This window comes from Hyla sarda, chromosome 3 (genome assembly GCF_029499605.1).
Source record: "Hyla sarda isolate aHylSar1 chromosome 3, aHylSar1.hap1, whole genome shotgun sequence".
Taxonomy (NCBI): Eukaryota; Metazoa; Chordata; class Amphibia; order Anura; family Hylidae; genus Hyla; species Hyla sarda.
In genome coordinates this window covers 300,975,852-301,001,808 of record NC_079191.1, presented here as the reverse complement: position 1 = coordinate 301,001,808, position 25,957 = coordinate 300,975,852, and the positions used below count along the sequence as shown (strand labels likewise).

The window sequence follows — 25,957 nt, the reverse complement described above, 5'->3', positions numbered from 1 at the left end:
CCCCTTATTACATTCCGTGAGGGGTGTAGTTTCCAAAATGGGGTCACATGTGGGGGGGTTCACTGTTCTGGCACCACGGGGGGCTTTGTAAATGCACATGGCCCCCGACTTCCATTCCAAACAAATTATCTCTCTAAAAGCTCAATGGTGCTCCTTCTCTTCTGAGCATTGTAGTTCGCTCGCAGTGCACTTGACGTCCACATATCGGGTATTTCCATACTCAGAAGAAATGGGTTACAAATTTTGGGGGGCATTTTCTCCTATTACCCTTTGTAAAAAAGTTAAATTTGGGGAAAAACCAGCATTTTAGTGGAAAAATATTTTTTTTTCATTTACACATCCGACGTTAACAAAAAGTTGTCAAACACCTGTGGGTGTTAAGGCTCACCGTACCCCTTGTTACGTTCCTTGAGGGGTGTCGTTTCCATAATAGTGTGCGATGTGGGGTTTTTTGCTGTCCTGGCACCATAGGGGCTACCTAAAAATGGGACATGCCCCCCAAAAACCATTTCAGAAAAACTCACTCTCCTAAATCCCATTGTTGCTCCTTCGCTTCTGAGCCCTCTAGTGCACCCGCCGAACACTTGACATACACATATGAGGTATTTTCTTACTCGAGAGAAATTGGGTTACAGATTTTGAGAGGATTTTTTTCCTTTTACCCTTTGTAAAAATTCAAAAACTGGGTCTACAAGAACATGCCAGTGTAAAAAATTAAGATTTTGAATTTTCTCCTTCACTTTGCTGCTATTCCTGTGAAACACCTAAAGGGTTAACACACTTACTGATTGTCATTTTGAATACTTTGAGGGGTGCAGTTTTTATAATGGGGTCATTTATCGGGTATTTCTAACCAGAAGACCCTTCAAATCCACTTCAAACCTGAACTGGTCCCTGAAAAATTCCGATTTAGAAAATTTTGCGAAAAATTGGAAAATTGCTGCTGAACTTTTGTCTTCCAAAAGTTAAAACTCGTCAATTTTATGATGCAAACAAAGTAGACAAATTGTATATGTGAATCAATACATAATTTATTTGGAATATCCATATTCCTTATAAGTAGAGAGCTTCAAAGTTAGAAAAATGCAAAATTTTCTAATTTTTCATGAAATTTTTGCATTTTTCACCTAGAAAGGATGCAAGTATCGCCGAAAATTTACCACTAACATAAAGTAGAATATGTCATGAAAAAACAATCTCGGAATCAAATTTATAAGTAAAAGCATTCCAAAGTTATTAATGCTTAAAGTGACAGTGGTCAGATTTGCAAAAAATGCTCCCGTCCTTAGGGTCATAATGGGCTCCGTCCCCAAGGGGTTAAACCCTGTGGTGTTAACACGAATGCCTGCAGTGGCCACAAACTCAGGCAAATTGGGTATAAAGCCAGAAGCCGGAGCCCACTCAGATGGTACTAGGACCTTGGTTAGTACTGGTACTAGGACCTGGCTCAGTACTATGCCTAGGACGGTGACAGAATCGGTAGAGGATGAGGAAGAAGGCGGCAAATAAAGCAACTCTTCCCCGCTGTCTGAACCTGAGGAAGATGCCAAGAAGGCATATGCCTCCTCACTGGTGTATGTGTGATGCCTTGACATTTTCAGAAGACACTTTTAGTTTAGATAAAAAAAAAAGTGGCAAACTGTCTCTGATGTACCAACAATAGTACTATATATTTTTTTGTATTTTATATATTTTTTTTATTTTTTATTTTTTAACGGAAAAAAACAACAAGATGTAACTGCAGTGCAAACAACACTGTGGCAAACTGTCACCACTGTCCTGAACAGATCTCTTGAACTAAGCTGGCGGTGATACCAGTATAGAAAAAAAATGGCAAACTGTCACTACTATCACAAATCAGTGACGGACTAGGTAAACATGTAAAAAGGTAGCATGGAGGTGTACAAGGTGGTGATGGAATGAAAGGGTGACAGACTTAGGCTGGGTTCACACTACGTTTTCTCCCATACGGGAGCGCATACGGCAGGGGGGAGCTAAAAGCTCGCGCTCCCGTATGTCACCATATGCGCTCCCGTATGTCATTCATTTCAATGAGCCGACCGGAGTGAAACGTTTGGTCCGGTCGGCTCATTTTTGCGCCGTATGCGCTTTTACAACCGGATCTAAAACCGTGGTTGACCACAGTATTAGGTCCGGTTGTAAAAGCGCATACGGCGCAAAAATGAGCCGACCGGACCAAACGTTTCACTCTGGTCGGCTCATTGAAATGAATGACATACGGGAGCGCATACGGTGACATACAGGAGCGCGAGCTTTTAGCTCCACCCTGCCGTATGCGCTCCCGTATGGGAGAAAACGTAGTGTGAACCCAGCCTTAGATTTCTTTACTGTAGCTTACAGCAGCTGGTGAATGAATGAAAAGAAGCACTTCCCTGCAACCTCGCTACAGCACTAGGGATGGATGGATGGCGGACAGCAGCAGGGGTAAGGGACACCACAACTCTTTTTTATAACTTTTTATTTAGCTTTTATAAACTGTATCTTCTTTCTTCTGCTGCACACAGGCTACAGCAACTGAAGGAATGGAATGAACGAATAAATGAATGAATGGAATGAATGGACTGGAATGAATGAATGGGAAGAAGTGCTTCACTGCAGCCTCGCTACAGCACTAGGGATGGAGGGATGGATGGAGGGATGGATGGATGGCGGACAGCAGCAGGGGTAAGTGGCACCACAGCTCTTTTTTTACAACTTTTTATTTAGCTTTTATAAAAGCTTTTATAAACTGTATCTTCTTTCTTCTGCTACACACAGGCTACAGCAACTGAAGGAATGGAATGAACGAACGAACGGACTGGAATGAACTGGAATGAACGAATGGACTGGAATGAACGAATGGACTGGAATGAACGAATGGACTGGAATGAACGAATGGACTGGAATGAACGGGAAGAAGTGCTTCACTGCAGCCTCGCTACTGCACTAGGGATGGATGGATGGCGGACAGCAGCAGGGGTAAGGGGCACCACAGCTCTTTATTATAACTTTTTATTTAGCTTTTATAAAAGCTTTTATAAACTGTATTCTTCAATCTTCTGCTACACAGGCTACAGCAGCTGAATGAATGGAATGAATGAGGGAAAGTGCTTCACTGCAGCCTCACTACAGCAAGAGGGATGGTTGGATGGAGGGATGAATGGATGGTTGGATGGAGGGATGGATAGATGGAAGGATGCAGGGGTAAGGGGCACAGCAGCAGGGGTAAGGGGCACCACAACTTTTTTTTTTTTTAACTCTTTACTGTAGCCTGTCAGATCCACAGGCTACAGCAATAGGGACAGGAGCAGCAGCAGGGGTAAAGGGCACCACAAATCTTTTTTTTAGCTATTTAGCGGAGAGTCACACTGACAAACTCTTCACTGTAGCCGGTCAGATCCACAGGCTACAGCAATAGGGACAGGTGGACGGAGCAGCTGCAGGGGCACAGCTCTTTCACTTTTAGTTATTTAGAAGCTTTTAAAAAAGATATTTTAACACTCTCTTCTTTCTTCCTTCTCTGTAACAATATCGCCGGCTCCGATCGCTACACAGACTGAAGTGAGAGCTTCGGAGCCGGCGTTATTGTTACAAAGTAGCCAAGACGCTGTGATTGGTCTTCAGGGACCAATCACAGAGCTCCCTGCCCAGGACCAATCACAGATGGTCCTGGGATGTCAGGCAGAAATGGTCTCCCGCCGGTGACAGCGGGAGTTCAGCCTGTTAACCCCTGCGATGCCGCGCATCGCCGGGTTAACTGCGTGTCATGTATATATAAGCCAAGATGCGCAAAAGTGTTAATTATATAAAAAATTACCAAAAATATGCTATTTTGGACTTAGGAATTTTTTTTAGCCTACGCCATTGACCATGCGGTTTAACAATATATTTTTATAATTCGGACATTTCAGCACGCGGCAATACCACGTTTATTTTTATTTACACTTTAAATCGGAAAAGGGGTGATTCAAACTTTTATTAGGGAAGGGGTTAAGTGACCTTTATTAACTTTTTTTTCAATTTTAGAACTCCCAAAGGGGGCTATAACACTACACACACTTATCTTTTCCATCAATGGTTTCTCATAAGAAACCATTGATCGATGATTCTGCTGCTTGACTGCTCATGCCTGGATCTCAGGCACTGAGCAGTCATTCGGCGATCGGACACTAGGAGGCAGGTAAGAGGACTTTCCTTGTGTCCTACAGCTGTTCGGGAAGCCACGGCGGTCCCAAACAGCCCCCTGAACTAACTGGCATTAGTTTAGTTTAACTTTGAATCAACTTTGAATGCCGCGTCTAAAGGGTCAACAGCGCGCGGCACCGCGATCAGTGCCGCGCGCTATTAGCCACAGGTACCGACCGTTGTTTACAACGGCTGGGCCCGACCCGCTATGATGCGGGGCCACGTGTTATAGAACGGGAGCAGGCATACAGGTACGCCCTGAATCCTTGAGTGTTTAAAAACATAAAAACCATGTTGAGCATTTTAACAGCAAGTAAACAGAAAAGTGTCTTATAATTACATAAAGAACAATATATTAAAAGTTTCGTTTGGTGACAGGTACTCAGCCTATGGACTAAAAATCACAAATGGAAAAGTAGACAGTGCCAGCAAGACTTGCTCTTTGAGTGGTGATTAATTAAACAGGAGAAAGATTAGAAACTATTGTTCACAATCAGTTTGTCATAAAGCCATAAAACCAACCCATGCGGTGTGGTACATAATGTGTGCATTGGGGATGGACAGCTGTCAAAACAATATAGGACAAACCAGGGCTGTGGTGTCTGTAGATACATTTTCCGACTCCGGAGTTTTTTGTACTTCCGACTCCTCTGTATTCATATGCGAATGTATTTTATACATTCCTTGAAGGAAAGAAAGGCAACATACATGTCATTACCACAGGACTACTGGCTGGGAAGCCAACAGTCTACTGTGTTGAACAGTTTGTGTGCTGATCTGCTGCTGAAGATAGGGCAGTGGGAGGATCCAGGAAGGGGCATTTATTATAACACATGATTTCCCTAGTAGAATCCCATGGTCATGTTTAAAGGGGTACTCCGCCCGTAGACATCTTATCCCCTATCAAAAGGATAGGGCATGAGATGTCAGATCGCCGTGGTCCCGCTGCTGGGGACCCCCGGGATCGCTGCTGCGGCACCGCGCTTTCATTACTACACAGAGCAAGTTCGCTCTGTGCGTAATGACGGGCGATACAGGGGACGGAATAGGGTGACATCATTGCTACGCTCCTCGTGACATCACGGCTCGCCCCCTTAATTCAAGTCTATGGCAGGGGGCGTGATGACCGCCACGCCCCCTCCCATAGACTTGTATTGAGGGGGCGAGCCATGACGTCACGAGGGGCGGAGCCAGGACATAAAGCTGCTCCGGCCACTGTATCGCCCAACATTATGCAGCGGGAACCCAGCGATCTGACATCTTATCCCCTATCCTTTGGATAGGGGATAAGATGTCTAGGGGCGGAGTACCCCTTTAAGCTAACAATCGAGTTTACAAGTTTTTATAGCCTTTTTCCAATGGTTTACAGCTTCAGTCTTGAACCATTGACCCTCCATTCCCTCTAGTCCTGCCAAAATCAGTGAGAGGCTAGGTTACCCATAGGTTCCCTGTAACAGCAGAACACAACACTATAGAAAGTATAAGTATTGCCGCTCCTAATTGTGCGTTGCGTGCCATATAGTAAAGCACATGAAAAGCATGCTTCTTCACGGTCACTTAACGTGTTCGTTTTGCGGTTACGTGAGGCACTGCATGCATTGGTCTTTATTCTTACAGTAGAGAAGTCATTAATTATAACTTTTTGTGAATTGGGACATTTAAACTTGCTTTTTAAACTTGCTAAGTAGATTTTTATGCTTACCGTAAAATCTTTCTGAGGATCCATTGGGGGACACAGAAACCGTGGGTATATGCAGCTGCCACTAGGAAGCTTAACACTAGGCACCAGAAAAGTCAGCCCCTCCCAGCAGGATATACCCGCCCACAGGTACCTGAGCTAATCAGTTTAGTAGGAGAGGACCGACAGGTAAAGAGAAAACAGTAACTGTCTGGGGAAACCACAGAATAAAAATTAACTGAAAGCACCCTCAGACAGGTAACCAAACCAGGAACACCAGAACAAATGGGTGGAATGAGATTGAGCAGGACAAAAAGGACGGAAGGACAAGGGCCTCAGTTAGGCGAGAGGCGGAGACCACCTTAGGCAAAAAGTGCAGGACCGGACGAAAAAACAACCTTGTCCTGGTTTAAGTCCAAGTAGGGAGAATGCAGGAGAGGGAGTGAAAGCAATGAGGAAGGCCACCTTCCAGGAAAGGATACGAAGAGGAACATCCATGAGAGGTTCGAAGGGAGTACCCTGTAAGGCATCGAGAACCAAATTTAGATCCCAAAAGGTAGAGTAGGGTGATCTGTTAGGTGGAGCCGCATGAGCAATACCCTGCAGATAAGTCCGGATGTGAGGATAGGACGCCAGGTGACGTTGGAAGAGGATGGAGAGAGAGGAAACTTGTCCCTTAAGAGAACAGAGCCAAGCATTGTTCCAGCCCCGACTGTAAAAAGGAAAGAAGTTGTGGGAGATAGAATGTAACTGGAGGAGTGAGATTCACACAAACGAAAATAAGACCGCCAAGTACGGTGGTAAATCCTCGCAGAGGAGGGCTCGTGCGCCTTGATCATAGTGCGAACTACTTGGAGAGAACCCCCTGTCTCTCAGAACCACGGTCTCTACCGCCATGCCGTCAAATGCAGCGACTGTAAATTAGGGTTGCAAAGGAGATCCTGAGAGAGCAGGTCGGGGCGAACTGGGAGGTGCAGTGGCACATCGTCCACTAGATGAACCACGTCTGCGTACCACCACCGCCTGGGCCCGTCCGTCCTGGGCCCATGTGTGAGAATGGCGGGAATGCCCTCCGCTTTGAGCTTCCTCAGGACCCTGGGAAGGAGAGGAAGGAAGGGGGAGGGGGGGGGGGGGGAAGAGATAAGGGAGGGCGAGGTGCAACCAGGGAAGCACCAGGACGTCCACAACTAAACCAAAGAGATCCCGGGACTTCGCCACAAAGTGAGGAACTTTCTGGTTGTGGTGGGAAGCAAACAGGTAAACATCCGGAGAGCCCCAGAGGTTGCAGATTTATGCAAACGCTTCTTGATGAAGAGACCACTCGCCAAGGTCAGCTGAGGAGCGGCTGAGAAAGTCAGACTCCCAATTTTTCACCCCTGGTATGTGAATCACTTAGATGGAGGGAACTCTGAGCTCCGCCCAGAGAAGGATTTTTGAGAACTCTGCCATCGCCATTAAGCTGCATGTGCTGCCATGGCAATTGACAAACGCCACAGCTGTGGAGTTTTACGACTGGACACTCCCAATGGCGGAGGCAAAAGGAAGATTGCCCCGAGTTCCAGGATGTTGATGGGGAGAAGAGCTTTCCAGGAGGACCAAAGGCCCTGGACTGTCCAGTCCCTGAAGAGTCCTCTTCAACCACGGAGACTGGCATCTATCAAGATGACTTGCCAGTGGAGGGGCAGAAAGGATCGCCCTTGAAGAAGAAGAGACCGAAGCCACCACAGGAGGGACTGGCGAGTCCTGGAAGGAAGGATGATCCTGTGATCGAGGGATAGCAGAGACTTGTCCCACTGGGACAGAAGAGAAATTTGAAGAGGGAGATAATGAAAATGGGCAAAAAAGGAACAGATTACATGGTCGTCACGATCTGACCCAGGACTTCCATGCAGAACTGAAAAAGGATGCCGGAGAATCCCAACTCCTGATAATAGAGCAAGGCGCTTGTCCGGCGGAAGCCGAATCAAGGCGGTCGCCATGTCAAACTGGAGCCCGAAGATTAGAGAGTGGGTGGGAGTCAGGTCGGACTTGTCCCGATTGACCTCCCAGCCGAAACAGGACAAGGTCTGAAGAGTGAGACAGACTTGATTCTTGGCCCTGGTTGGAGCCTTGACCAGGAGGTCTTCCAGGTAGGGAATTACGGACACACCACGAGCCCGCAGGATGGCTATCACTGCCGCCAAGACCTTGGTGAAGCCATGGCCAGACCAAAGGGAAGGGCCACAAATTGAAAACGGCCCACTGGAATAGCAAAGAGGATATCGCCGATGTGATGGAAAAATGGGGATGTGGAGGATGCCGTCTCGGATATCCACCGGACATAAACTCCCCTTGATCCATTAATGCCTCTACAGAACGGAGAGACTCCATACGGAAGTGACAGGAGAAGGTGACTTGAGAAGCTTCAGATCCAGGATCGGGTGGACGGAACCCCGTTTCATGGGAACCACAAACCGGTTAGAATATAAGCCCGAAAAACGCTCCTTGGGAGGAATTGGGACGATCACTCCCTAAGCGAGAAGGGTCCAAGGCGCAACTCGAAAGGCTGCTGCCAAGAAAGGGAATAAAAAAAGCGATCCCTTGGAAAGGAAGTAGACAGATAGCTGTTGGAAACAACATCTCTGACGCAAGAGTCCTGCCCGTGTGCGGACTAACGTCCCGGAAAAGGGACAAACACCCTCCGACTGAGAACAATCTTCTGGTGAGGGCATCCCTTCAGGCAGAGAGGCTTACGGAATGGTTATCCGATTTCCAGGAAGGACGAGTCTTGAAAGAAGGAGCCTTCTTATCCTGTGAGGGTGCCGATCTGGTCACCCTACTCGAGCCAACCATAGGACCGAAAGGAGGTCAACTTCCTTAGGGAGTCGGTACGGCGAGACTTATTCTGTGGTAATAAAGGAGCTCTTACCTCCAGTACGCCTTTGAGATAATCTCATACAGGTGTTTCCCAAAAAGTCGAGACCCAGTAAAAGGAAGCTTAGTGAGAGATTTCTTGGAAGCGGCATCAGTGTCCCAAGCCTTGAGCCACATGGAACGAGAGAGACAAGATTACCTGTGGCAAAAGCCGTAGAACGGGCCGACTGCCTAGAAGCAGTGCACAAAAAGTCTCTAGCATTGTAGAGTTTAAGTGCAAGATCCGCCAAATCTTCCGAAGGGGCCATGGACAAAATGCCCTGGCGGAGTTGAGAAGCCCAGACAGAAAGGGCTTTTGACACCCAAGCAGAAGTGAAGGCAGGAAGTAAAGATGAACCCGCTGCTTCAAAGGCAAAATTTGCCAGATTTTCAATCCTCTTGTCCGCCGGGTCCTTAAAAGACACTGCATCCGCCAAAGGCAGAGTAGTCGCCAATGACAGCTGAGAATCCGGATGATCCATGGTTGGGGGAGATGTCCATCTTGCAATGAGGGCAAAAGGAAACTTTGCCTGAACCTTTTTAGTCCCTTGAAAGCGCTTGTCAGGATGCTTCTATGCTGTTTCCAGTAAGGTGTCAAATTCAGCAGGAGAGCTGAAAACCTTAGGAGATGGAAGGGAGAAGTGAAAGGAAACTTTTGGAGCTGGTTCTGAAGTTTCTGGATCCTCTAGGTGAAAGGTGTCCTTGATGGTCGAGACAAAGTTGTCTACCATGTCAGACATGCCGGTTCGACCCTCTAACTGAGAGGCAGAACCTGACGCCTCATCTTCCAGTTCCCCAGGAGAGTGGGAGCGGGTTAAGGCAGTCTTGGATGAAGGCAAAACTGACCTGGTACGCAGATCTGGAGACCTAGGGCAGCGACCAGGAGAGCGACCCCAAGATCAGGTGCGCTTCCAGAAAACTATGAGGAGAGCGCCTGTCCCGAGTTCCAGAGAGGACGCTTTAGAGATCGCCCAAACATATGATCAGGTAGTGCTGGGCGGTATGACCAAAAATGTGTATCACGGTATTTTTCAAACTTATGGCGGTTCGACGATATATTTTTTCACTCATATTCCCGCCCCCTCTAACACCCTTGAATAAATTAGCCGCAGTGCGCTTGGGAACTAGTCATATATGACCTGCAGCACTGCTCTCCTCCTGTGAGGATCCAAATAAAAGGAGGCCAAAATTCCCACACGTTAGGTCCTATAATCACCACCTAAGATGTCTTCAGCCAGCTATAGTCATCTGCATCACGTCAGGCTGAGTCAGCGGGACGAGCAGGGAAAATAGGGGGACCTGGACACAAGGTGCAACCCCCGGCACTGGCCGTTAGCGGGAAGGGGTTAACTGTGCATACTTTATGCCCGTGCCCCTTGCCCCGTGACACCAGGGTGCAAGCATGGCGTTTGCCTCTGCCAAAAATACCCAACGGCAGCGTTTCCCAAACAAGGACTGGAAAAAAGCAGGGTGTACCCATGTGCCCTGCGTCCAAGAGATTAAGGTTTTAATTTTTGCGTTTGTTTTTTCCCTCCTCTCCTGTTGCAAAACTACAACTCCAAGCATGCCTTTGGCTGTCTGGGCATGCTGGGCGTATTACAACAATTGGAGACACCCTGTTTGGTAAAACACTGCCCCAAAAAAATAAAAAATAGACCCGACCATTAGTGTGCCTCCAGCTGTTTCTCCCTGCTTGTAGCGACAATCCGCCGCTCCGGTCACACAGGGGCCTGCGAGTTGACGCGTAAGCTTGCAGTCAGTTCACAGACATAGTGGAGCAGACACAATGTCTGCGTACACCGCGTGCGGTGACTTGCACGGTGATTCGCCCTGTGTGACTGCTCGGAGTGGCGTATGACCCTACCCTAAATCGCCCACGCTTTTCCCAATTTTTTTAATAAAATAATGTAAATAAAACATGTGCTTTCGCAAAAAAATGTCTAAACTATTAAAATATAACTAATGAAACAGCTCGGTCATTGGCATAAACATACGGTAATACACTAAATACCAGGATTGCAAATTTTTTGATCACTTCATAAAACCAGAAAAAAAAAATTATAAAAAAAGTCCCATCAAAACAAAAATAGTACCGATAAAAAAGTACAGATCAAGGAGCAAAAATAAGTTTGGAGGCTCTTTTTTTATCTGAAGTTTTTAAATCGGTATTAAAAAAGTGACCAAAAATACGCTATTTTGGAATTTTATTTTTTACGTGTACGCCATTGACTGGAGTTTATTTAAGGATATATTTTTATAGTTTGGACTTTTACGTACGCGGCTATACCACATGTTTATATTTAGAGATGAGCGAAGTTAAAGCAATTCGATTCCTCACAAACTTTTCGGCTTGGTAGTTGCTGACTTTAGCCTGCATAAATTAGTTCAGCTTTCAGGTGCTCCGGTGGGCTGGAAAAGGTGGATACAGTCCTAGGAGTCCTCTCTCCTAGGACTGTATCCACCTTTTCCAGCCCACCGGAGCACCTGAAAGCTGAACTAATTTATGCAAGCTAAAGTTGGCAACTGCCGAGCCGAGAAGTTCGTGACAAATCGAATTACTGTCACTTCGCTCATCTCTATATTTTTATTTACATTTTTGAAATGGGAAAGAGGGGGGGGGGGTAATTCTAACTTATTAGGGAAGGGCAGGGATGTGGAATTCCTATCGCCCGACACCCGGGACATGCAGTTCTGGGTGCTGGACAGGTGAAATTTTCCGGCCCTTAGTCCTGCTTCAAGCAGTCTGTGTGGAGCGGGCTCTGGACTCACGCCAGCTCCGTACTCTGCAGCCCCCGGCTGTTCTCAGTAGCTGGGGGCCACCGCTAATAGTCAGCATGCAAGATTGCCGCTGTCAAAGCTGACAGCAGCGTCTAACAGGGACATGTGAATGCTCCCGGGTGGGCTAGTTTGGTTAAAAAAATAAAAACCACTGAATTGCAATTTTTATAATTTCCCAGTAAAAAAAAAAGATAAAAGGCATTAAAAAGGTGTGGCTAGCCATGTGAGAAGACAGTTGCAGGTGACTTGAGCTCCAGACCCACGGCCAGTATTTGGGGGAATTAAAGTTGTCCAGATGGGAGCTAGAAGGTCGGGAAGGAACTGCAAATCTCAGCAGACGTCCCAGCAGGAGCCTGTCCCCATCTCCAACTTTGTTTGCTCCCTTGCAGGAGCTGCCGGAGTTAGCAGGGAATATGCCGGGGCACTCCAAAATGGCGCGGGAGCCGTTGTCCACCGAGGCTCCCGCCCCAATCTCCCAGCTAAAGGACGGAGTGGACCGGACAGTGCTGCTTCCCCTCAGGGTGTTAAGCTGCAGGCATTACTGCACTTGCCTTGCCGGGGGTGTCCTCCAGGTGGGCCTCCTCATCTTGCCCTTGCAGTGGAGGGGGCCGCAGAGTTATGGATATTATAGGACGAGGAAGAAAACAAAAGAGCAGAAATGGTGAATTATACTCACCGATAATTCATTTTCTGTAAGTCTCCACGACAGCACCCATGAGATTATCTCCTCCTCCTGATTGGGACAGGAAAATACACAGGTTAAATTCCCCACCCCTTCCCGTCCACACCAGTGTATTTATAAAGAACACTGGAAGGAAAGGAAAAAAGTGCACCAAAACACTACAATAAAAAACCAAACGGTGGGATGTATGGGTGCTGTCGTGGAGACTTCCAGAAAAGGAATTATCGGTGAGTATAATTCACCATTTCCCCCCACGTCTCCACAACAGCACCCATGAGAAATACCAAAGAATTTATTAGGGAGGGACTACAGCACTGAGAACTTTACATCCAAAGGCCATATCCTCAGAAGACAAGATGTGAACTCTATGATGTCTGGAAAAAGTATTTCCAAGTGGCAGCTTTGCAAATCTGTTCTACAGAAGCTCCGGCTATCTCTGCCCATGATGAGGAAATTGCTCTAGTAGAATGGGCCTTCAATTGTATAGGAAGGGCTTTACCTCTGGCCAAATAAGCCTCTGAAATTGCGGTCTTCATCTGGCTATAGAACTCCTAGAGGCTTACTTGCCTCTATTAGGGCCAGCAAACTGAATAAACAGATTGTCATCCTTCCTCCACTGACTAGTTCTTTCAATGTAGATGAGGACAGCTCTTCTAACATCCAACAGACTATATGATTTTTCTAAGTCATTTTTGGATATTAACAGAAGGATGGAACCACAATATCCTGTGATCTATGAAAGGTAGAGACAACTTTAGGGAGGAAGTTAGGATCAAGCTTAAAAATTATTTTGTCATCCAAAATTCTGATAAGGCTCTCGGATAGATAGAGCCTGAATTTCACCTACTCTCCTAGCTGTAGTGATGGTGATTAAAAATATAGTTTTGAGAGTAAAAAATTCCTCTGCTAAGACCTTGAGAAAATTTGAGGCGCAGATGACAGGCAGAATGGGAGACAGACAAACTGAAAGTGGCGGACCCTGGACCCCCACTGGATGGCAATCTCAAATATTTTTGGTAATTTTAATGGATGGGAATGTGGTAATATGCATTGCGAAGATCGATAGTCGCCATCACTGTCCCCTCCTTTATTGACTGAACTGCAGACTTCACAGTTTCAATCTTGAATTTTTTGTAAACCACAAATTTGTTCAGGGGTCTTAGGTTTATAATTGTACGTAACTTCCCATTTGGTTTGGAAACCAATAACAGGGAAGAATAATGACCTAGGCCCCTCTGAAGAAGAGGAACCTCCTGGATAGTAGTGACTCCCAAACTGGGGCAAAATGGGAAAGCCTTGCCCCCACTAGCCTGGCGTCATTGCTTAGGGTTGGAAGAGGACTGACCGGGGTTAGTAAAGATATTTCTACCCCTATCCTGTTTCCCTTTGCCCCCTCTGAAAGATTGGTCTGAAAAAAAGATGAAAAGGAGACTTTTTAGCAGGGCTGTGGAGTCGGTAGATAAATGTTCCGACTCCGGAGTTTTCTGTACTTCCAACTCCGACTCCCCGACTGACTCCTCTGTATTAATATGTGAATGTATTTTATACATTCCTTGAAGGAAAGAAAGGTAACATACCTGTCATTACCACAGGACTACTGGCTGGGAAGCCAACAGTCTACTGTATTGAACAGTTTGTGTGCTGATCTGCGGCTGAAGATAGGGCAGTGGGAGGATCCAGAAAGGGGCATTTATTATAAAACATTATTTCCCTAGTAGAACCCCATAGTCATGTTTAAAGGGGTACTCCACTCCGCCCCGGGATCGCTGCTGCGGCACCGCGCTCTCATTACTACACAGAGCGAGTTCGGGGGACGGATACAGAGAGAGTTCGGGGGACGGATACAGAGCGATACAGTGGACGGAGCAGCGTAATGTCATAGCTCCGTACCTCATGACATCACGGCCCGCCCCCTTAATGCAAGTCTATGGCAGGGAGCGTGAAGGCCACCACGCCCCCTCCCATAGACTTGTATTGAGGGGGCTGGCCGTGACATCACAAGGGGCAGAGTCATGACATAGCGGTGCTCCAACCCCTGTATCGCCCGTCATTACACACAGCGGCAATCCCGGGGGTCCCCAGCAGCGGGACCCCAGCGATCTGACATCTTATCCCCTATCCTTTGGATAGGGGATAAGATATCTAGGTGCGGAGTACCCCTTTAAGCTAACAATCGAGTTTACAAGTTTTTATAGCCTTAGCTGAATGGCAGCAGTTTTTCCAATGGTTTACAGCTTCAGTCTTGAACGATTGACCCTCCATTCCCTTCACTTATACAAGTGTGTCTCTAGTCCTACAAAAAACATATTTCCTTAACCCCTTATCAGTGAGAGGCTAGGTTACCCATGGGTTCCCTGTAACAGCAGAACACAACACTATGGAAAGTATAAGTATTCGCTGCTAATAATTGTGCGTTGTGTGCCATATAGTAAATCACATGAAAAGCATGCTTCTTCATGGTCACTTAACGTGTTCGTTTTGTTTTACGGTTACGTAAGAAACTACATGCATTGGTCTTTATTCTTAAAGTAGAGAAGTCATTAATTATAACTTTTTGTGAATTGGGACATTTAAACTTGCTTTTTTTTTCAATCTAAATTTAGTAGGAGTCGGAGCATTGTTTGCCGACTCCAGGTACCCAAAATTTCGTCCGACTCCACAGCCCTGCTTTTTAGGATGGACCTTATCTAAGGGCAATCTTTTGTTATTGTCTGCTGCTTTTTCCAGAATAGAATCCAACTCTGGACCAAACAAAAATTTTCCATGGAAAGGAAGGAATGGAGCAGAGTTTTCTTTTTGAAGTCATGTCTCCCGACCAATATTTACACGCCTAGTGGTATTGGACAAAACAGCAGTACGAGAAGCCAGTTTTAACGATTCTGCAGAGGCATCTGATAAAAAAAATTAGATGTCATATTAAGCAGGGGTAAGGACTCCAAAATCTGGCCCTTAGGGGTATCAGACTGGAGGTGGTATTCCAGCTGGTCCAACTAAGCTCCTAAAGTCCTGGCTACACAGGTAGAGGCTATACTAGGCCTTGACAGTGAGGAAGCAGCCTCCCAGGTCTATTTAACCTCTTAAGGACCCAGGACGTACGGGGACGTCCCAGCACCCTGGGCTTTAAGGACCCAGGACGTCCCCGTACGTCCTGGCGTTTTCCGGTCCCTGACGCGCGCCGGGCAGAGATCGGAACCGGATGCCTGCTGAAATACTTCAGCAGGCATCCAGGGCAAACGCCGAGGGGGGCCATATAGGCCCCCCATGTCAGCGATCGCCGCAAATCGCAAGGGAAATCGCCCATGCGATCTGCGGTGATACCGGGCTGATCGGGTCTCTGGGACCCGACCGCCCGGTAATTTCGCATGATCCCGGCTGTCACAGACAGCCAGGACCATGCTAAAGAATAGGAGCGATTGTGGCAAGCCTGTCACCTCCTCCTATTCCCTGCGATCCGTCGGTTTGTTAACCGACCAATCGCAGGGGTGGGGGGGGGGGGGGCGCGGTTACTTCCTCCCGCCCTGCCCCTTGAAGTCCGGAGAGGATGGGAGGAAGACCGGAGGACGACGGGGGAGTGCTGGGGACCGGCCCCGGTACTTACCTCGTACGGCTACAGGTGAGTAGATCTTCAGCCGCGGTCGGGCCCTTTACAGCAACGCACTTCGCCGTAAAGCGACATGCATTGCTGTATTGGGACCCTGTATACTACAACTCCCAGCATGCTCAGACAGCCCTTGGCGTCTGGGCATGCTGGGAGTTGCAGTTTTGCAACTTCTGGAGGTCCAGTTTTTGGACCACTGTGCCCTTCCAGATGTTGCAAAACTACACATCCTCAGCATGCCCTTACTGTCCAGGCATGCTGGGAGTTGTAGTTCTGTAACATCTGGCCCTTCAGATGTTGCAGAACTACAACTTCCAGCATGCGTGGACAGTTTTGGCATACTGGGAGTTGTAGTTTTGGAAGGGCACAGATTGGGAACCACTGTATTAGTGGTCTGCAAACTGTAGTCCTCCAGATATTGCAAAACTACAACTCCAAGCATGCTGGGAGTTGTAGTTCGGCAACATCTGGCTCTAAAGATGTTGCCGAACTACTACTCCCAGCATGCCTGAGAATGTTTGGGAGTTGTGGTTTTGCAACAGCTGGAGGCACACTGGTTGGGAAACATTGTTTCCTAACTCAGAGTTTCCCAACCCGTGTGCCTCCAGCTGTTGCAAAACTATAACTACCAGCATGCACTGAGACTGTGCATGCTGGGAGTTGTAGTTTTGCAACAGCTGGAGGTCCCCCCCCCCCCTGTGAATGTGCATAGCTACAACTCCCAGCATGCCTGTTGGCTGTCGGTGACTGCTGAGAGTTGTAGTTTTGCAACAGCTGAAGGTACACTGGTTGTGAAACACTGAGTTAGGTCACAAACTCAGTGATACATAACCAGTGTGCCTACAGCTGTTGCAAAACTAAAAATCTCAGCATGTACAGTCTGTCAGCGCATGCTGGGAGTTGTAGTTTTACAACAGCTGGATGTCCCACCCCCCCCCCCCCCCCCCCCAACGTGAATGTACAGGGTACACTCACATGGGCGGAGGTTTACAGTAAGTATCCGGCTGCAAGTTTGAGCTGCGGCAAATTTTCTGCCGCAGCTCAAACTGCCAGCGAGAAACTAATGTGAACCCCCGCCCGTGTGACTGTACCCTAAAAACACTACACTAACAAAATAAAAAGTAAAAAACACTACATATACACATACCCCTACACAGCCCCCCTCACCAATAAAAATGAAAAACGTCTGGTACGCCACCGTTTCCAAAACGGAGCCTCCAGCTGTTGCAAAACAACTACTCCCAGTATTGTCAGATATCCACTAACTGTCCAGGCATTCTGGGAGTTTTACAATAGCTGGAGGCTCCCTGTTGGGGAATCACTGGCGTAGAATACCCCTATGTCCACCCCTATGCAAGTCCCTAATTTAGGCCTCAAATGGGCATGGCGCTCTCACTTTGGAGCCCTGTCGTATTTCAAGGCAACAGTTTAGGGTCACATATGGGGTATCGCCGTACTCGGGAGCAATTGTGTTACAAATTTTTGGGGGGTATTTTCTGCTTTTACCCTTTTTAAAAATGTAAAATTTTTGGGAAAACAAGCATTTTAGGTAAAAAAAAAAAAAAAAAAAATTTACATATGCAAAAGTCGTGAAACACCTGTGGGGTATAAAGGTTCACTTAACCCCTTGTTACGTTCACCGTGGGGTCTAGTTTCCAAAATAGTATGCCATGTGTTTTTTTTGGCTGTCCTGGCACCATAGGGGCTTCCTAAATGAGACATGCCCCCCCCGAGCAAAATTTGGTCTCAAAAAGCCAAATATGACTCCTCTTCGGAGCATTGTAGTTCGCCCGTAGTGCACTTCAGGTCAACTTATGGGGTACCTCCATACTCAGAAGAGATGGGGTTACACATTTTGGGGGGTATTTTCTGCTATTAACCCTTGCAAAAATGAGAAATTTGGGGGGGGGAAACATTTTTGTGAAATTTATTTATTTTTTTACATATGCAAAAGTCGTGAAACACCTGTGGGGTATTAAGGCTCACTTAATTGAATTCATTGTTACGTTCCTCAAGGGGTCTAGTTTCCAAAATGGTATGGCATGTTTTTTTTTTTTTTTTGCTGTTCTGGCACCATAGGGGCTTCCTAAATGCAACATGCCCCCCAAAAACCATTTCAGAAAAACGTACTCTCCAAAATCCCCTTGTCGCGCCTTCGCTTTTGAGCCCTCTACTGTGCCTGCCGAACACTTTACATAGACATATGAGGTATGCGCTTACGCGAGAGAAGTATACATTTTCTCCTTTTACCCCTTGTAAAAATTCAAAAATTGGGTCTACAAGAACATGCGAGTGTAAAAAATGAAGATTGTGAATTTTCTCCTTCACTTTGCTGCTATTCCTGTGAAACACCTAAAGGGTTAAAACGCTGACTGAATGTCATTTTGAATACTTTGGGGGGGTGCAATTTTTATAATGGGGTCATTTATGGGGTATTTCTAAGATGAAGATCCTTCAAATCCACTTCAAACCTGAACTGGTCCCTGAAAAATAGTGAGTTTGGAAATTTTGTGAAAAATTGGAAAATTGCTGCTGAACTTTGAAGCCCTCTGATGTCTTCCAAAAGTAAAAACATGTCAATTTTATGATGCAAACATAAAGTAGACATATTGTATATGTGAATAAAATTTTTGGGGGGGAATACGGGCATCCATTTTCCTTACAAGCAGAGAAAATTTCATATTTTCACCAAGAAAGGATGCAAGTTACCACAAACTATGTTAAAGTAGAACATGTCACGAAAAAAAAACTCTCGGAATCAGAATGATAACTAAAAGCATTCCAGTTATTAATGTTTAAAGTGACAGCGTTCAGAATTGCAAAAAACGTCCGAGTCCTTAAGGTGAAAAATATTAGAAGTAGAGCAGGAAAAAACCCTCAGGTATGGCGCTGCAGACTCTTGTAGACAGATGAGGCGGATACCAAAGGTAATAGGAAAGTCCTCAGCAGGACATTTTATTTAAAAAAAACAATAAAATGGACAAGATTACGTGTTTTGGGAGGATCCCTCCCTTCCTCAGATCAGGATAAGGACAGTACAACAATAGCAAGTTTATATAGCCCAATAATGGGCGCCAAAAACACATGGGATCCCATTATTGGGCTATACAAACCTGCTATTGTTGTACTGTCCTTATCCTGATCTGAGGATCGGATAAGGACAATCTTGTCCATTTTGTTGTTTTTTTAATAAAATGTCCTGCTGAGGACTTTCCTATTACCTTTGGCATCCGCCTCATCCGTCTACAAGAGTCTGCAGCGCCATACCTGAGGGTTTTTTCCTGCTCTACTTCTAATATTGACTCCCAGGACGATTTGTTTCCTCCTGCAACCCATCGGCATAGCAGCGACTCGCACTACAGTACCCCAATTATATTGTGGGTGATATGCTTTTTTGCATAGATCGCAAGGTGAGCGGCCATCTATAAGCCACGTGGGGTTGCCCCCCCACCCACCACCCGATCTATTGAGTGTAAATACACAAGGCGCCGTCCGTCGGTCCTTTCTTTTCTCTACAAATTAAGGTGAAAAGTCCTTAAGGGGTTAAGCAAGAAAAAAAAAAAAAAAAAAGAGGGCCAAAAATCTCAGTGGAATCCTAGCCGTACTCAGCAGTCCCACCAAGCTGTGCAGTCTTCCACCCCGACCATCCAAAATAGGCATTTACAGTTCTCAAATAGTGTTTGCAATACACTCCACAATTGTCCTCTTCCAGTGTTGGAAAACTACATGTCCCAGCATGCCATGACTGCTGGAGACCTTCCCAACCTGCAAAGATTTGCAGTAAAGCATCACTTAAGGGTATATTACAAGAGGCAATTCATGACATACAGACATGCCCATAAATGTTGGCACCCCTGAAATTTTTCAAGAAAATTAAGTATTTCTCACAGAAGAGGATTGCAGTAACATGTTTTGCTATACACATGGGAGGGAGGGAGGGAAAAAAAAGCAAATTAGACATAACGTCACACCAAACTCCAAAAATGGGCTGGACAAAATTATTAGCACCCTTTCAAAATTGTGGAAAAATAAGATTGTTTCATGCATGTGATGCTCCTTTCAACTCACCTAGGGCAAGTAACAAGTGTGGGCAATATAATAAAAAAAATTTAAAAAAAAATCACACCTGAAAGCAGATAAAAAGGGGAGAAGTTCGCTTAGTCTTAGTGGAAAAGGTGGATACAGACCTAAGAGAGTCTCCCAGGACTGTATCCACCTTCCGCAGCCCACCGAAGCAACTGAAAGCTGAACTAATTTATGCAGGCTAAAGTCAGCAACTGCCGAGCCGAGAGGTTTGTGACGAATTGAATCACTAACTTCACTCATCTCCATTTGCAACCAATGGCACTGTAGCCAATCTCCCTGGGCATGGAAGGAAGAGAAAAATGTATGAAAGGTGTCAACGCGGGATAGTCCGGATGGTGGATAAGCAGCCCCAAACAAGTTCCAAAGATATTCAAGCAGTCCTGCAGGCTCAGGGAACATCAGTGTCAGCGTGAACTATCCATCGACATTTAAATGAAATTAAACGCTATGGCAGGAGACCTAGGAGGACCCCACTGCTGACACAGAGACAAAAAAAAAGCAAGACAACCTTGTGCCAAAAAGAACTTAAGTAAGCCAAAATCCTTCTGGGAAAAAGTCTTGTGGACAGATGAGACCAAGATAGAGCTTTTTGGTAAAGCACATCATTCTACTGTTTACCGAAAACGGAATGAGGCCTACAAAGAAAAGAACACAGTACCAACAGTGAAATATGGTGGAGGTTCAATGATGTTTTGGGGTTGTTTTGCTACCTCTGGCACTGGGTGCCTTGAATGTGTGCAAGGCATCATGAAATCTGAGGATTACCAACGGATTTTGGGTCGCACTGTACAGCCCAGTGTCAGAAAGCTGGGTTTGTGTCCAAGATCTTGGGTTTTCCAGCAGGACAATGACCCCAAATATACGTCAAAAAGCACCCAGAAATGTATGGCAACAAAGCACTGGAGAGTTCTGAAGTGGCCAGCAATGAGTCCAGATTAAAATCCCAGTGAACCCCTGTGTAGTGATGTTAAAATTGCTGTTGGGAAAAAGCGCCTTCCAATAAGAGAGAGACCTGGAGCAGTTTGCAAAGGAAGAGTGGTCCAACATTCCGGCTGAGAGGTTTAAGAAGCTTATTGATGGTTATAGGAAGCGACTGATTTCAGTTATTTTTTCCAAAGGGTGTGCAACCAAATATTAAGTTAAGGGTGCCAATAATTTTGTCCAGAAAATTTTTGGAGTTTGATGTGACATTATATCCAATTTGCTTTTTTCCTCCCATTTTTGGTTTAGTTCAAATACACACAAAGGGAATAAACATGTGAATAGTGTCGAGGAAATATTTTCTGGTTTGTCACATTGCCTTCATGGTGAGCGTAATGTTGTGCAGTGTGGTTTGTCGTTATTGGCTATTGGCACAGCTGCAGATATGTTGGTGGTCAGTGACATATAGGCCTCAGTTCACAGTGCCTGGATCACCATATTGTAACTTGTCTGTATCCACTGTGGGAGTGTTTGATTCAGTGGCTGTAGGTGTGACACCTGATACTGTATATGTGGGAGTGGCTACTGTAACCCCTCCCTCTTTGCTGTGTACATAAACTGAACACTGACCTCTTCGAGGGATTTCTTTCTATGCTGGAGGGGAAATCAGTTGCTGGACCACTGACTGTTTTTTCAACTATTGCGAATTCGCTATCCTGGCAGACACAACTGAGCTCGAATTATTACAAGTCTGGATATTCTGCAACAATAGCAAAACATGTGTTAAAGGGGTATTCCAGGCCAAAACTTTTTTTTATATATCAACTGGCTCCGGAAAGTTAAACATATTTGTAAATTACTTCTATTAAAAAAAATCTTAATCCTTCCAATAGTTATTAGCTTCTGAAGTTTTCTGTCTAACTGCTCAATGATGATGTCACGTCCCGGGAGCTGTGCATGATGGGAGAATACCCCCATAGGAACTGTACAGCTCCCGGAACATGAGTCATCAGAGAGCAGTTAGACAGAAAACAACAACTCAACTTCAGAAGCTAATAACTATTGGAAGAATTAAGATTTTTTAATAGAAGTAATTTACAAATCTGTTTAACTTTCCGGAGCCAGTTGATATATAAAAAAAAAGTTTTGGCCTGGAATACCCCTTTAATGCAATCCTTTTTTGTGAGAAATACTTCATTTCAGGGGTGCCAACATTTACGGCCATGACTAAATCAGTTGTGCCCCAAGTGATATTTTCAGAGACCAGGATGAGGCTGAAGTTTGTTTCTTATTAAGTGTTTTCTTATAAATTGCTATTACAAAAACTTTGCTACTTTTACTCATCTACAGTAAACTTATTTTTATACATAAATGATAATTATGTGGGAACAATCATTCATAAAAACATGCATCAACCCCTAGAGAATGTAGGGTGTACAGGTACAGACACCTAGGACTTTGCACACTAGGACGTACATGTACATGCTTCCACGGCCAGGAAAAGAGCGCAGGAGCGGTGCTTACATCATAGACCGCGGGTCTCAACTGTTAGCAGCCAGGGGCAAGTCAGTAATTGCAGACATCAGTGATAGCGCTATTGTCCGCCATTAACCCCTCAAATTCCATGATCAATATTTTTTTAATGCATTGTTCACTGTAATTTCTATATAAAAAAAAATCTGAATAATTGTTCCCATTTAATATTTAACATCTGTGTACAAAATCAGGTTCACTGCAGATGGAAAAAATAAATAAAAATGAAACTTTTTTATAATAGGAATTCAAAAGAAAAACTTCGGTGAACAAGAAACCAACTTCAGCCTTGTGATATCAGCACTATTTTAGCCCTTATTTTTCATACTTTTAATTCTGGTTGACATTTTGGGGTCTTTCAGAACCAGTTATCAGTTATGGACTCAACATACAATGGAACTACTGTAGTAGCTTCACATGACAACGCCTGTGCCGGGAGCCTCCTCCTGGGAGTTGTAGTTTTTCAACAACTGGAGGCACCCTGGTTGGGAAACACTAAGGGTGGGTTCACACCACAATTTTCTTTACAGTTTTTGGATACGGTTTTAAAAAAAAAAAAAAAAAAAAAAACTATGCAACTGTACAGAAAACCGTGGCCATAGACTTTTTATTCAAAACCGTATGCACCATATTGCATACAGTTGTCTTCGTTCTTTCACACCACACTTTTTTTTACTGGACAGAAAACCGTGGCCTACCACGGTTTTTGGTCCAGGTGAAAAACCGTATAGACCCATATAGTTTTTTTTTTTTTTTTTTTTTAACATGGGAGTCAATGGGAACCGTACAGAACTGTATGTGTGTACGGTTCCATACGGTTTTTGACTTTGCAGTTTTTTTTTCTTGGAATTTCAATCAAACAAGTGAAACTTTATTCATAATGTGAAAAGTGAAAAGTTCAAAACGTATGCAACCCGACATCACTTTTCAAACCGCATACGGTTTTCAACCATATACAGATAAAACTTTGTACACACGTTTTGATACAGTTTAGTCAGGATGATTTTTTTTATCAAAAACCTGAAAAACTATTTAAAAAACGTGGTGTGAACCCACCCTAAGGTAGTTACTAAATTCAATTAGGATGTTTCAACATCAGGCAAAAGCTTCACAATGTGCGAGCCCAGCCTGAGGTAACAGGAAGCGACTGGAGCAATACAGGAATATTACTGGAATGCTGAACAGGTGAATTCCTATTTTGCTATGCAAGGTTAACTTTTTAAGTCAAAATTATACTAATTTGATTTAAGAATCACCAGCCATTAAGTATCAGCTTTCCACGTATGACCCCCGCTCTGTATGGTCATACCTTTTATTTTACCCAAAACGTTATGAATAGGCTTTAAGCATAACTAAGGTTCTGGCGGCCATAGCCGGGTGACCCGTGAATCGTTCGTCCTTGTGCACCATGCACCCGGTAGTTACACGAAAAGCTGGAAGAGGAAGTCATGCGCTCAGCCATGAAGGTCTTCACCAGCCCGGCTTCTAGTGGCCTTAAAGGCCCGGGCAAGAGTGCGCCATTCACACGAAGAAGGGATGGCGCGGGAACGGAGCAGCTTACGACCAACTATAACCTTGACTAGAAACTCGCCAGTCGCACCCTCATACACAGCAACATTTGGCGCGTAGTAGTCTAGGACGCCCCACGTGTCAGCACAGCGGGTGCCTGTCATTATCCGCAGCTACTGCATTATGGCTATCCCGCGCCATCCCCCTGGATCCTGAAGACAAGCGGAGAGTAAAACCAGATCCCTCCCCTCCCAGGCCCCTGACTCACCTGGCAGCGGCAAACAATGTCGGCGTCCTGTGCCAGCAGATCCACCACCTTGCCCTTTCCTTCATCGCCCCACTGAGCTCCTAACACCACGCTCACCCGGTTTGGGGGGGCGGCTGCTGCTACAGGGTGAGCGGGGGCAGCCGGGCTTTCTCCGTTAGACATGATGGCTTGTTGCGTCGGTCTACTGCCTGAAGACATGACACCTTTAAATCATATAGCAGGAAATAGCGAGCGAAGTTACGCTGCGTTATCAAGCAGTTCTTTCTAACGTACCCACCAGCTAGCAAGGCAGGAAGGGGAAAGGTGGAGGAAAAAAATAGTAACCCTTTGTGTACCTCCCTCCTCCAGTAAGTTGCAGTTGGTGAAATTTGGCTCTAAGTAGTGCCCTCTGCTGGTCCTGAGGGAAAGCGACAATAGGTGGAAATGCACATTCTAGTATTTTTGTCACAGAAATTCTGACACTGTGTTTTCTGTTTTCTGGTTTCTAAATTTTTTTAACTTGGTATTTACTAATCTGTCGCACTTTTCCCGATATTGTTTGTCACAGGGAAAAATTCTGTCGCACAGTAATTTCTGGCGCATGGTTCTGTTGCACAGTAATTTTTGACACAGGGTTTTCTGTCGCATGGTAAAATCTGTTTCATCCATAAGGCTAAGTTTCTACTAGTTTTTTTGGGGAGGGGGGGATAGGAGAGAAAAACAACATGTGGGCGTTTTTGCAGGCGGTTTCTATTCTTTTTTGGACATTAGCGATCCAAAAAAGTGATGGAGATACCTTTTTTAACTCCTTGGGGACAGAGCCCATTATAACCCTAAGGACGGGAGCATTTTTTGCAATTCTGACCACTGTCACTTTAAGCATTAATAACTCTGGGATGCTTTTACTTTTCATTCTGATTCCGAGATTGTTTTTTCGTGACATATTCTACTTTATGTTAGTGGTAAATTTTTGTTGATACTTGCATCATTTCTTGGTGAAAAATTCCAAAATTTGATGAAAAAATGGAAAATTTTGCATTTTTCTGACTTTGAAGCTCTCTGCTTGTAAGGAAAAAAGACATTCCAAATTAATTATATATTGATTTACAAATACAATATGTCTACTTTATGTTTGCATCATAAAGTTGACATGTTTTTACTTTTGTAAAACATCAGAGGGCTTCAAAGTTCAGAAGCAATTTTCCAATTTTTCACAAAATTTTCAAAATCGGAATTTTTTCAGGGGCCAGTTCAGTTTTGAAGTGGATTTGAAGGGTCTTCATATTAGAAATACCCCACAAATGACCCCATTATAAAAACTGCACCCCTCAAAGTATTAAAAATTACATTCAGTAAGTTTGTTAACCCTTTAGGTGTTTCACAGGAATAGCAGCAAAGTGAAGGAGAAAATTAAAAATCTTTATTTTTTCCACTCGCATGTTCTTGTAGACCCAGTTTTTGAAATTTTACAAGGGGTAATAGGAGAAAAAGCCCCCCAAAATTTGTTACCCAATTTCTCTCGAGTATGGAAATACCTCATATGTGTATGTCAAGTGTTCTGCGGGCGCAGTAGAGGGCTCAGAAGGGAAGGAGCGACAATGGGATTTTGGAGAGTGAATTTTGCTGAAATGGGGGGGGGGGGGGCATGTCACATTTAGGAAGCCCCTATGGTGCCAGAACAGCAAAAAAACAAAACACATGGCATACTATTTTGGAAACTACACCCCTCAAGGCACGTAACAAGGGGTCCGGTGAGCCTTAACACCCCACAGGTGTTTGACGACTTTTCGTTAAATTCGGAAGTGTAAATGAAAAAAAAAAATTTCACTAAAGTGCATTTTTTTTTTC

At 45.1% G+C, this 25,957-nt stretch overlaps 1 protein-coding gene across 1 annotated transcript in view; it reads right to left on the bottom strand.

Moving 5' to 3' along the window:
* Positions 1 to 24,456, bottom strand: part of ADSS2 (adenylosuccinate synthase 2) — a 119,065-nt gene extending 94,609 nt beyond the window's left edge. The window contains exon 1 of the mRNA XM_056566957.1: positions 24,131 to 24,456. Within this exon, the coding sequence (XP_056422932.1) occupies positions 24,131 to 24,328 (198 nt within the window). The 5' untranslated portion in view covers positions 24,329 to 24,456. The remainder of the gene's footprint in view (positions 1 to 24,130) is intronic.
* Positions 24,457 to 25,957: the final 1,501 nt, after the last annotated feature.